This window comes from Berghia stephanieae, chromosome 2 (assembly GCF_034508935.2).
Source record: "Berghia stephanieae isolate SIO BIC M18660-M18661 chromosome 2, UCSD_Bste_1.3, whole genome shotgun sequence".
Lineage (NCBI taxonomy): Eukaryota > Metazoa > Mollusca > Gastropoda > Nudibranchia > Aeolidiidae > Berghia > Berghia stephanieae.
The window spans coordinates 29,464,634-29,478,784 of NC_088361.1; the positions used below are offsets into that span (position 1 = coordinate 29,464,634).

At 34.4% G+C, this 14,151-nt stretch overlaps 1 protein-coding gene across 1 annotated transcript in view; it reads right to left on the bottom strand.

Annotated features, from left to right (window-relative positions):
• Positions 1-7,311: 7,311 nt before the first annotated feature.
• The window catches only part of LOC144964660 (uncharacterized), a 35,874-nt gene continuing 29,034 nt past the window's right edge, over positions 7,312-14,151 (bottom strand). Inside the window, exons 10-12 of the mRNA XM_078899154.1 lie at positions 12,736-12,881; positions 11,686-11,797; positions 7,312-8,637 (exon numbers count right to left, since the gene is read on the bottom strand). Of these exons, the coding sequence (XP_078755280.1) occupies positions 7,549-8,637; positions 11,686-11,797; positions 12,736-12,881 (1,347 nt within the window). The 3' untranslated portion in view covers positions 7,312-7,548. The remainder of the gene's footprint in view (positions 8,638-11,685; positions 11,798-12,735; positions 12,882-14,151) is intronic.

Genomic DNA, 14,151 nt, shown 5'->3' on the forward strand with positions numbered 1-14,151 from the left:
AATGAATATTAGGGAATTACAAAGTTTAATTCAAAACATTTTTCATTAAATAATATATTGCTGCAACAACAGATAGTCATTCGTGTGTGTTTGTGCTTGTGTGTGTGTCTGTTTGTTTTGTTTTTAAGGGTTTTACGGCGCTTGCAACACGTTTAGGTTATATCAGCGCCAGTATAAAGGAAGAAAATGGGATAGTAAAATGTTCTAGAGTTACAATTAAAGCACCCAAGAAAACGTAAGACATAGGGGACTTGGGAACAAAGAGGGATCAGATGTAGATTCCAAGAGCACACCACCAATGTTCTTAGTTTGAGATCACTTATAAGTCTCATCCGGACACAAGCACAAAATCCAACAAAGAGGAATACACTTAAATGCTTACATTATACATTAAAAATAACAATTATAATAATACATAACAGAGGGATGATTTATAAAGAGAAAAATATCATTTCCCAAAACAATAACTATGCATTTGACTGTTTCCCTCCCAGCTAGGACTCCGCCAGGGCCAGGACAATGTTTTGTTTGTTTATAAGGGTTTTACGGCACTTGCAACACATTTAGGTTATATCAGCGCCAGTAAAAAGGAAGAAAATGGGATAGTAAAAAGTTCTAGAATTACATCCGGACAAAAGCGCAAAATCCAAAAAAGAGAAATACACTCAAACGCTTACATGATGGATTCAAAATAACAAATATAATAATACATAACAGAGAGATGATTTACAAGGAAAAAAAATATCATCTCCCAAAACAATAACTATGCATTTGACTGTCTCCCTCCCAGCCAGGACTCCGGCAAGGGCCAGGACAAAACCAAGTAATCTCATTCCAAGACAAAGACAGAAAGCATGTTGGAAAACAGATATAAGGGGATAAAAGACACAACATGTACCCCCCCCCCCCCTGCCCAATATGGATTGTCAGGAATCCCACCCTGGGGCCAGTACAAAATCAAGTAATCTCATTCCAAGACAAAGACAGAAATCATGTTGGAAAACAGATATAAGGGGATAGAAGACACAGTATGTACCCCCCTCCTGCCCACTATGGGAGGTCAGGAAACCACCCAGTGTGTGTGTCTGTCTGTGTGTCTGTGTATATATATATCGGGTGGTCACAAAAAATTAGACATTTTTCAAATGGTTGTATCTTCTAAACAATTCAACTAATATTCATAAAATTGTATACACATAGACATAAACATTTTTCAAGCAGTATTGAACAAGTCAACACATTTAATAGAAAAATAACAACGTGAGTGAAGTTTTGGTAAACCAGGTAAAAATTTCAAATATATACTGCAAAAAGGATTGTGTAAATTCCACTAATATAATTTAGTATTTTATTGGATGACGTTCCTCAATCTTTTCTTCCAAACTAAAACTGAAATCAATTTTCTAATCTCATTGTCAGTGCTATGCTCCCAACATTCTTGAATTTTTTTCTTTAAGGGATCCCCAATTCACGGCATTGTCGGTTGCCTGTATACTTTTTCTATCAAGTGCAATAATTCATTGGATTCAATTAAGGTCATTGGGATGGCCATTGTTCTGTTGAGATAAAATGTTGCTCGATGTGAGTTTCCCCAATCCTGTTGCACAAATTGTTTAATGGGCAGAAGTTTGCAAGCTTTTGAAACTTGATTTTGGGCAAAATGGCATCTTCTTAAAATTTCAATTTTGCGATCGGCTTTCAAAAATGATAACTGCATTTGTAATTTGCTATCAATTATTACGAAATTTTGTAAACACATAGATATCATACAGGGTGTTTTTGTATTACTAACCAATAAAGAATTGAAATAGCTAAAAAAAATAAAAACGTTAGAGACATCTGAGTTTTGGCGCATAATGTTAAACAATTATTCAAGCTTTGTGTCATATCAATTTTAACTGCACACAAAATTGGGTTTCTGAATTATGACATTTAAAGTAAAACCAGGCAAAAGCAGTGCGCGTTTGATATTGAACGCATAATATACAAACCAAAAATGGTAGATGACTGAGAAAAAGTAAAAAATTGTTTGGGGATTCATGATTTCAAACCACCAAAAGTAAGAAGACAATACATTTCTGGTGTAAGAACATAGTAGAGACGGGTAATGTGAACAGTACTTTGATGAGTAGAAAAAGCCCAAAGCAGACAACATATGGTTTCTTTAAAAAACAAACCAAAACAATCCCTTCGACTAAACTGTCATCAGTTCATAAAGTTGTTAGAAAGAAATTACAACTCCATTCTTACAAGTTAAAAAAAACACATCCTGTATTGTTCTATTAATTATAATAAGGGCATTCATCAAAATCTATGCAGTACTCTTGTTGCTATCAAGCAACAAAAGGTTTCTCTTTTGTTTGTGACCACCCAATATATTGTTTGTATGATATCCAAACAGGTTGTTTCATTTCTATTTTTGTCATCTTTTTTTTTTTTTTTTTTCTTTAAAAAAAAAAATAATTAGTTGGTATGTCTGATAAATTGCACTTGAAATTTGGACAGTTAAACTATTATCATTTAAAACCGCTACATCACATCTTGAAGCTTATGTCACAAAACATAAACAGCCACAAAAATAATGCAAAACTACATTAAGCTTAATACACTCATGTGCAAGGCATCAATATAAATGTTAGGACATGTGTGTCTATACTTGCAAGTGATATGCAATCACATCTCTGTAATCCAGCAACTATCGTGATGGGCCTTTTCGTATTTATTTCAATAATAAAAGATATTCTTGATATCGAATACACTTTCATTTTTTTGTTTTGTTTTGGTTTTTTGGGGGTTTTTTTTTTCGATTATAATTTTTTTTTATATATATATACGTTCTGGAGCATGTGTGACATATATCAGCGACAAAAACCAACAAATTTTTACACAATGCACATTGACTAAAAGACATATTTAGAATATTGCCTGCACAATTATAGAATACTTGAACTTTTATGCTGCATTTGTTTGTTTTGTTTTTAAGGGTGTTACGGCACTTGCAACACATTTAGGTTATATCAGCGCCAGTAAAAAGGAAGAAAATGGGATAGTAAAAAGTTCTAGAATTACAATTAAAGCATCAAAGAAAAAGTAAGACAAGGGGAACTGGGAACAAATAGGGATCAGATGTAGATTCCAGGGCATACCATCAATGTACTTAGTTTGAGATCACCAATAAGTCTCATCTGGACACAAGAACGGTCCCCACTAAGAGGAATACACTCAAATGCTTACATTATAAATTCAAAATAACATGAAATAATACATAACACAGAGATGTAAATATCATCTCCCAAAACAATAACTATGCACTTGACTGTTTCCCTCGCAGCCAGGACCCCGGCCAGGGCCAGGACAAAACCAAGTAATCTCATACCAAGACAAAGACAGAATGCAAGTTGGAAAACAGATATACGGGGTCAGAAGACACAATATGTACCTCCCTGTCCACTGTGGGAGGTCAGGAACCCCACCCAGTATGCTGCATTTGGAATTGAGTTCAAAATTTCTAACATAAGAGTTAAAGAAAAATGTAATTTTTCCTCCAATATCATCAACAATGTAATTGCTTATTGATTATTTCTGTTTCTATCTTTTTTTTTTGTGGGGGGGGGGGGGGGGGGGGGGGGGGGGGTCATCTACTTTATTTGATCTGAAAGGGTTATTTTGAATAATTATATGTTTTTAGTAAAATTGGATGCATGTGGAAATGAATAATTCCAAAAATAAAATCCAAACAAAACTGCCAAAGTCAGTTAAGAGTTAATAATATTGCCTCTCCATATGGCCTGTACTTTGGACATCATGGGTGATTCCTGTTGACATCAGGGATCTTGTTTGAGGGAATATCTATAACCTTTATAGAATGACTAGGCGAAGACATCTTATGGTGCCGTGGCAGAAGGTGTACTTTTTTTTAAAAATTATGTACAGTGCATTATACAAAATAGCAAAGTTTGTATTATTTCGCCAGAGGAGGGGAAAAATCCTCCCTGAAAGAAGAGAACTCCAGCAAGGTTTCGGTAAAACCAAGTCATCTCATTCCACGATAAGAATAGAACACTAGAAAGGTAATATATCACAGATAGAAGACCCTACAGAAGTTTCCCACTATAATAAACCTGAACGTGCAATTTTGGAACAAGTTAGTATAGAATTTATTTTGTATTTTTATGAATTGAGGTGAAATCATCACAAAGAGCTTGTTAGAACAGCATCTCCTTCTGGCAGATCGTTTGTATCGTAAGTTAGTGTCATCTACAAGAAATGCAGTGACATCAGTGAGCATTCCAACATTGGATAATGTCTAACAGGCAGTTTGCACTGTACAAAATGTCAAGCACCCATTCAAAGTATGTTTCGTTTGTATTCCACAAAGACTCTCTACTTTGTTGTCGTCAAAATTAGGAATGGGTCTTTTCCGTATTTTGTTGAAAAAGTATTTGTCCACAAAATTAATGTTATAAAATCGAAATTGCAATTTTAACAGCAAACACAAGTATCTGTATTTCAAAAGTGTCCAGTAAAATATCCTTGTTTGTTTTGTTTGTTTTTAAAGATTTTACGGCACTTGCAACACATTTAGGCTATATCAGCGCCAGTAAAAAGGAAGAAAATGGGATAGTAGAAAGTTCCAGAATTACAATTAAAGCACCAAAGAGAAAGGAAGACAAAGGGGAACTGGGAAAAAATAGGAATCAGATGTAGATTCCAAGAGCATACCATCAATGTACTTAGTCTGGGATCACCTATAAGTCTCACCTAGACACAAGCACAAGATCCAACAAAGAGAAATACACTCAAATGCTTACATTTCATTATACATTAAAAATAACAAATATAATAATACATAACAGAGAGATGATTTACAAGGAAAAAAATATCATCTCCCAAAACAATAACTATGCATTTGACTGTTTCCCCCTCAGTAAGGCCAACATGCCGGGGCCAGGACAAAACTAAGTAATCTCATTCCAAGACAAAGACAGAAAGCAAGTTGTAAAACAGATATAGGGGGATAGAAGACACAGTAAGTACCTCCCTGCCCTATTATTATTATTATTATTATTATTATTATTATTATTATTATTATTATTATTATTATTATTATTATTATTATTATTATTACTATTATTATTATTATTATTATTATTATTATTATTATTATTATTGTTATTATTATTATTACAAATATAAGTCATTTTACTACCACCGTAATTGCAATATTTGTGTGGCTCATTGAGGGAAAGTGGGTCTATAAGTAAAATAACAAACTGAATCACAAATACAAAAAAAAAAAAAAGAAAAGAAAAACAAAACAAACAATGGTAATGTATGATAAGGCAAAACAAAACAAAAAATGGAATGGAAAAAGCAATGTGAGTGATGTTAAAAGTAGTGCATTATCTCAATCAAGTAGGCAGTGCTTTAGCACATACTATAATATACAATTTTTGCATGGAATTGAGCCATATTATGAGCAGGTTCAAATCATGAATGCAAGCTCTGCGGGCATGAAGTGATATGAATGAATACCGAGTAAAGCCAAATATAATGTAAAAATTACTTTATAACACTTTTCAACTGTATGATGAGTCACTAAATTTCTTCTTGATGTACAATCAAAAAAAAAAAAAAATTATAAGATACCGATTGTTCTAACATAATCATTGAAAGGAATACATAAAACCTATCTGCTAATGCAGTGACAAAGACTAGTTAACATTTTGATGCCATACTATGTAGCGTAAAGTAAATGCTCAATTGTCATTGACGCTTCAAATGAAAGTGTTTTTATCTAACTGATTACATGTTTACAAGTGATGCCTCTTTAATGCTTGTTAAATCTGTCATTATCTTAAATCTCACCAACTTCAAATCCCTTATTTCTTTAAAAAATGAAGCTTTATCAACCAAGTATGTTCAACTTATTCAAAACAAAATGTGCTCAGTTCCCAAGGAAATATAACGAGATTAAGCAACCAACATATCTCATGGTATGCCCTCACTAGCTGCCAGTTTTAGACGGATAAAATTCAAAGCAAAGGTGACAAAGTTTAAGTGTCTCAGTAAAATCACTACTCATCACCACGACCTTATCACAATTTACCTACACTCTAAGGACAGCCTCACATTTCTTAGAAGACTGCCACTGTCTTCAAAATCTCAAAGAATCTGGGAAAGACTGAACTTAACATGGCAAACGAAATTTCAACATTTTTGCTCCAAAGCATGAATGAAACTGCCCGCCTTTGTGGAAAATTTGCATGTCTAAATTTGTTCCATAAAAATACCCAGCTTTTTCGGTCTTTTATTCTTTTTTCACTTGTACTTGTAGTGGTGTATATGGACTTTGTTTTAAATCTATCCAATTGTTATACTTGTGTGTAATTACACCCACATGTAATTGTCAAAAGGGCAAGAGTCTTCATCTCAGGGGCATAATTAGTGTTCTAGAAATGCTCATTTTGTTTATTTTTTGTTTTTATTTCTATTTTCTAGGGATTTTAACGGCACTTGTGAAACTTTAAAGTAATTTCAGCATCAGAAAAAAGGAAGATCATAGAATAGTTCAAATATTTGGGTCAAACTATCAAGAGCAAAGAAACTGTAAGACAAAGAATAATAATGCAGTAGACATCAAAAACGGGTCCAAGAGCAAAATATATTTGTAGCTTGTCTGAAACCACATAAAAGTCCCTTAATGATACTCAGATAGTAACAAAATATGCATTATAATCAAAAGCCTAATATTGATATAACTAAAATATATAATGGAGAGATGATTAACAAGGAAAAACAATATCATCTCTCACAAACAAAATAGAAAAATCCACCTGATTTTTCCCCTCTCAGAAGCAAACTCCAGATAGGGTCCATGGGAAGCAAATGATCTCATTCCGTAAAAAGGAGACAAAGCTCCATTGTAAGGACATCTAAACAAAAGGGAATAAAAGGGACAGCCAGGCTGTGAACTACACCAGCTAAAGGAAGTCCAAAGTTCCCCTGCCCTGAGGGGAATTTCCACCCACCACAAATGTTCAATTCGGGTTGCACAGATTTGAAAACCCCGAATAAATTTGGACATCATTCAAAGTATCATAATGATTGAATCAGAATAGACAATAGACATGACAAGGATAATACAGTTTGAGAAATGGAAGACCAACTAAAAAATTGATATAGTTACGTCATGAGGAGTCAAGGAATAACCCTGAAAACAGATACCATCAATAGAACTTATCTCCAACATCCAAAGCACAAACTAATTGAAAAATACATATCTTATGAAAGGAATGAAGATTCAGGAAATTTTTTTTTGTTTTTTTTTTGTTTTATAAAGTAAACATGTGCTACGATGCAAGCTGAAATGATGAAAAAAGAGCAGAACAAGTTGGGTTTTTTTTAAAGTAGTGAACATTATGTGCTTTGTGTTAGACAAAGATGGGGCCAATTACTGGCAAGTTCTTTAGAACTTCAAAAATGTATAGAAATATGTAATTTTACCATAAAATAAAACTGGCAAGCCTTAAGATAGTTTATTTGATGCTACGAGTCAGCTAACTTTTCTGAGAAACTGTCCTTTTCTGGGCAATTGTCTCCAGCCTCTTCTTTAACAAAGAAATGCTCATCACTATGATAAGACCTATCAACACTTTCAATATTTTCTACATCTTTTACTTGAGCGGAAACAGATTGACTAGGAGGGGGGTATGGCACTTTATGTTCAAACAATGGACTATTGTTCTTTATTTTACTATTATTTGGTGACGATGAAGATGCTGAGGACAGTTTAAACATGAATGGTTCACTTGTCTGTGCTGACAGAAATGATTTATTTGTATCCATTTGTAATGGCAGAAAGTCCACATTTGTCGTCTTTTGTGATGATAACATAAAAGGTTCATATGTCTGCCCTTGGTGTGCTGATATTAAAGGTTCATTTTGCAGTGATGACTTACTCTCCTTTTGCAATGATGTGAGGAAAGGTTCAGCACTCTCCTTTTGTTGTAGTGAGGAATCCTCAAGTTCAGTTAGACAAGAAGTTGCTTCAGAACTCGACTTTTGTTGTAGTGAGGAATCCTCAAGTTCAGTAAGACAAGAAGTTGCTTCAGAACTCGACTTTGACTTATCATTTTCAGATATTAAATGAAGTGAGCCATTGTCATCGTCATGTGATTGAGTATCATAACCATCATGATACACCAGTCTGTCCGTGACTAAAGAAGCTATTGCTTCTTTCAACTTCTCTGCATCCACAGGTTCTTCCTCCATTTCAGAAATTTCCTCCTTGTTTTGATAAAGGGTATCAGCTGCAGTTGCTCTTGTTGTTGTTGTTGGTCTTGTAATCTGAGGGGTTGGTTGGAGATCAAGATTAAACTCCACAAACTGATCGCCGTTGGATATGGTCTCAGACTTTGGTGTGGTGGATGCAGGGAAGATTTCAGTATGCATAGAGAAGGAATTATTGGGGGTGGATGTGGTGTAGGAATACACCTTTGTGTCAGTGACACTGTCAGAGTTGTGTGGAGTCAGCGGGCTGTGTGACAGATGGCTAGTCATGTCAGGGCAGTGAGAAATACTCTCGGTTTTCACTCTTTTCTTGTCTGCTTTGTTATCATCCTTTTTCGGGATAACCTGTTGGAATGAATGGTGTGATAATATGATGAATCAATAAATGAAGGCAATTATTTCCTTGATCAATATCATTAAAATAATATTAAATAATAACACAGATAAAAGCAGCTCTACTAAACATATTAGTTTGTTGGGGTTTTTTTGTTTAAAAAAGACAGTTCAGTACCTCTGATGCAGGGATTTCAATGGGAGCAATATTTCTTAAAACCTGTCTTTGTAACTGCATTCATAACAACAAAAACAACAATACTTATTATCATAAAAATAAAATTACATGGAGAAGAAGAAGAGGAAGAAGAAGAAGAAGAAGAAGAAGAAGAAGAAGAAGAAGAAGAAGAAGAAGAAGAAGAAGAAGAAGAAGAAGAAGAAGAAGAAGAAGAAGAAGAAGAAGAAGAAGAAGAAGAAGAAGAAGAAGAAGAAGAAGAAGAAGAGAAGAAGAAGAAGAAGAAGAAGAAGAGAGAAGAAAAGAAGAAGAAGAAAAGAAGAAGAAGAAGAAGAAGAAGAAGAAGAAGAAGAAGAAGAAGAAGAAGAAGAAGAAGAAGAAGAGAAGAAGAAGAAGAAGAAGAAGAAGAAGAAGAAGAAGAAGAAGAAGAAGAAGAACAACAACAACATCAACAACAACAACAACAACAATAACAACAACAACAACAACAACATCAAGAAGAAGAACAAGAAGAAGCGGCCACTATCATTTTGTTGGGATCGATGAAATAGGGCTCTCTGAATCCTTCAATGGAAACACATGATACCGTGAGTTTCTGTGAAAATTTACTGCTTGTGTGACACAGCCTATCGAAATGAATGTTTTAATTATTAAACAGTGTTTGTAATGAAATGGTCTTCTAATCTTGAAAATACATAGTTGATGTCAATTTCAGTCTACCATTTTAAAAGTTCTGTTGTCCAATGCAATAGCGATAACTTTAAAGATGCACTAACATTTGGTGTGACTGGTCTTTTATCATTCATTGTACACTTAATCAATGGATACCCGTGATTCGGGAGTCAATACTCCTTCTTTTTGGAGCAAAAGTAACTCCCACTTCAAACAATTATAATCAACCAAACTGTGAAAATGGAAATGGATTGGTCACATTCTTAGAAAACCGACAAGAAGCATCACTCGGCAAGCTTTGACCTGGAATCCACAGGGCTAACGAAAGAAGGGCTAGCCAAAGAACACCTGGAGAATAGATGTAGAGGCAGATACCCAGCATTCGGGACAGACGGGAGAGGTCTGGAAGTGATGGCACAGGACAGAAAAAAAAAGGAAAACCTTTGTTGATGGCCTATGCTCCTGGAGGGGCAAAAGACCAAAGTAAGTAAGTAAGTAAACTGTGAAACCAATTAAGTAAGAAATAAGGCACTTTCAAAATCACTCAATTCGTTGTTATATTTTTGATTGTTGTGTAAAGTAATTAGAAATTCATTGATTGCAATGAAATTTTGTTACATAAATGTTAATATCCGATCTTTTTGCCTTCCGAATTCCAACTCAGTAAGACAGTAAAGAAGAGGGAACCTCTAAACAAGGGACATTTTTTCTGAGCCACCCAGTATGTCTTTTATTCTTTTTTGAAGCTATAGTATTCATTTTTGTTCAATAGTTTTATGGTCCATAGGCTCAGACAGCCTTGCATTTACGTTTTTTCTTAAATGTCCAGTTTTCTCTGAATAAGAAACAAAAGTGCAATTACCTGTAATTGCTTCTATGGAGGAGAGATGCAGTACTGGACTAAAACTAAACTTAAAACATAACTCAAACGCAAACTAAGACACAGGATTCTAGTCAATGATTAAAAACCTCAACAGTATGCCTTAATGAAAGACCATTTGCACACATTTACCTCGTCCTTTTGGAGGTTGGATTTAAATCTTGAAATCCCATGGGTGAAAAGTGAAATCATATATTATGTCTAAAATTGTATTGACGCACATTCCTCACACCAAATCCAAGTATCAGTAACACAATGTTAAATCATCTGGAACAACAACTAAAGACATCCAACTTTTTATATGTCATGGCACAAGACCAAAGGGCTAGAGGTCAGCTGAATAAGTAAGTAAGTTTGTAACTGTAATACCGTCTAACTTTTATGTCCCATAATATATGTCGATTTTACCCTATTTCATCCAGAGATCTTTTCGTTTTTTAACGAGAGTCTGGTGATTACCACAAATAGACACTTTATCAGTGCAATCTTCTCTGTTTTTTTATCAAATTTAACCTGATGCTTGTGGCAAATTCAAACAATGTTGAGAGCTGTCAGCTACAATGATTGCAAAACTCTGGCCCCAGGCTTTGCAGCCATGAGTAAAGCATTTCACACACATTAGCCTACTTGAATTATTTGTGAGTGTGTATCTCCTGAAATTACTACTAAGATTTGTAAAAACCCAAAAAACTAGAGCATTTATATAGAGCAATATTCACTAAATGTGCTCAAAGCCTTTTACAAGGGGTCCCAAGCCATGAACAACACTTAAACATGTAAGACAATATACATTTTAGGCAATATTAAAAATTTTTCGGACAGAGACAACCCTGTCGACTGCCAGGTACTCATTTTACACCTAAGTACAGTGAGATAGTGTGGGTATAGAGCCTTTTCCAAGAACTCAAGAATGCGTCATTCCAAGTGGGACTCAAACCCTGGACCTTCCTTCTGATCCAAAGGCGAATGTCATACCACAAGACCACATAGCTGCATTAGATTACTTGTTGTGCTGTACAAAATGATAATTTGGTTTCATACAGCATGCTAGAGGAATAACTGAAGCTTTTTAAAGTGCATTGAGTGTGTTGAAAAAAATGGTAGTGTTCTATATAAAAGTGAATATAACCACTTGTGACGTTGAGCACAGTTAGTGGATATTGCTCTATATGACAGATCAAATTGGTTTGTTTTGGGGTTTGTATTATAATGGGGGTTTTTATGTGAGTTGAGGGTGTGGGGAGGGGGGGGGGGGGGGGGGGGGGAGGGGGGAAGAGAGAGAGCAGGGATTTGGGGGAGGTTTTTTTTTTTTTATAAACCATCTGTTTCTCACCTGTGAATTGCCAACAATGACATTGGACTTGGCTTGCTTATTTCCTTTTGTTATCAAGTACTGAGCCCATCCCAACAGAATGATACTGTTGAGGACTTTAGTTGTAAACAGGCTGAAAATGGAACAGTTGTAACTTTGAAATAAAATCGCCACAACATATAATTAAATAAACCATCAGGAATGCAATGGGTCAAAGTAGACCCTTTAGAGGCATGGTTTGATTTTACTTCAACTTCACATCCCCAGACCTGCCAAAGGAGAAAAGCAAAATATCTAAAAATGTTTTTTAACAAAATCTGAATTATACAATAATTAACCATATCAAACCAAATTTTATGACGTTTACTCTTATTTCACGAATTAAAACTTTAAAATGTTTCAGAATTGCTTTCAATTTGGTCTTATATTCATTGCTGAGAAAACATACAATATTTTGGGGAATATTTAGCAATTTGACTCACAATAATTTTGTTTTGTTAAAAAATCTGAATGTGAAAAGGTAAAACAATGCGAATTTGAGCCAAATCTGTGCAGGTGGCAAGTCTGCTTCATATTTTACCGTTTTCACCAATAGAACAGTTATTTATAGCAATGCGACGCAGGCTTCATATTCCGCTGTTATTGCTCTCCGAGTGTGTAAATGATTAGAGGTCTACAGACAAGTAATGAAAGAATTGTCATGAGCAACTAACAAAAAAATATCTGTACGTTTTTGGAGGGAAATTTGAATTTGGAGATAAAATTTATATCATTTGTTTTTTTGCACCAGACTGGAATTTTTCTGTTGAAATAGGAATTTTGGCATCTCTGCATTATTTCACCCTTATTCTCTGAGACACTAATCACAGCCCCTAAGCTTTCACAACCCAAGGTGCATTTTATCACTCAATGAAAGGTTTCCCTCTTATCTAGAAAAATATAAATAAATAAACAAATAAAGAAATAAATACATAAATTTTAAAAAACAACAAAGAAACAACTTAGATTTAAAAGGGTCACATTAATGTAATGCATAATGCACCTGACTAACATGATATAAGGCAAACCTACCATAAAAACAACAGGAAAACCATACACCATGACATCAGGCCAGAGATTTCAAATGACTTTCGACACACCATATACAGTAAACACGTCAGGGGGATGGGAGTAAAACCCATGCGGCGACAGACCTGATCACTAAAGTCAGTCAATGCCTGTCAAGAAAGGACAATAACTGATCATATGTGACTCATTGCCTAAAAATAATATTGTTAAAGATTGAAGATATAAAGATAAATATAAATTCTGGGTTAAGTTCATATGTTACTTCATTGAGAACAAAAACTAAGATCTCACATTTCAGGTACACTGCAAAATCCTGATAAAGTCAATAATGACAGACCAGAGAGATTGGTTGACTTTAAGTAAAGTTGATTTTATCAATTATCAAAGGAACATACCTAGATAAAGAACAGGAAATTTGGGACCAACAAGAGGTGTTGACTTTAAGCAGAAGTTGATTTTGAGAGTGTTGACTTTATGCAAATTCCACTGCAATTTGAACTAAAATCATTTTTTGACATTTTGTTCACTGCCACACAATCTGTATAAAGTCTGTAGGCCACAAATGCATCCAAATAAATGTAGGTGATCACGTCTCTCTAAATCATTCTTGTCATGGTGGACCAGACACTAAGAATTGAATCTGAATAATGAAAATTGAGTTCAATTGACCCCATAATGGAGTGTTGAATTTCTTTCCAAGTCATAAATTAGAGGTGTCATGGCAATGAGGTATTGTTTTTACCTCCCACCAAAAGGTGCCAAATTAAACTTCCAGCCCATGTTAAGCAGCCTTGAGCAAGCAACGTTGCCTTGACTCATGGGTGTGCTGCTATTATGACAATCTAGAGTGATGCTCATCACCATTTGATAATATACGTCCTAAAAATGAGTAAAGTATACCCACAATTAAAGAAACAAATTGAATATAATAACATTAATAAATAGCACAAATCATAGCATGTTACCCCATATAAATCTGTACAAAGTGTTTTACATTGACATATATGTATTAATTGAAAAAAACAATTAAACAAACAGATCATTAATTGATTACGTAAAGAACAAGTGTTTTTATTTTTTTTTTGTGTTTTAAAAGTTTGAAGGGATGAGGATGACCTAAGAACTACTGGTAAGGAATTTCAACATTGAGGAGTGCGTTATAAAATGATTCAGTGCCAGCCTCAGGAAGTATCTTTCGTTTTACTAATATGAGTTTGTCATCAATGAATTTCAAGGTTCTTGTTGGAGTATATACATTTAAAAGATGGTTAATATACAACGTGGACCCAATGTGCAAAGATTTATAAACCTATGTAGCATTATTATAAATGATTCTCCTCTCCACAGACAGCCAATAAAGCTATTGAAGGAGACAAATTCTGAGGAAAATTTAATTGTTTAAAAAAAAACTTAATGACA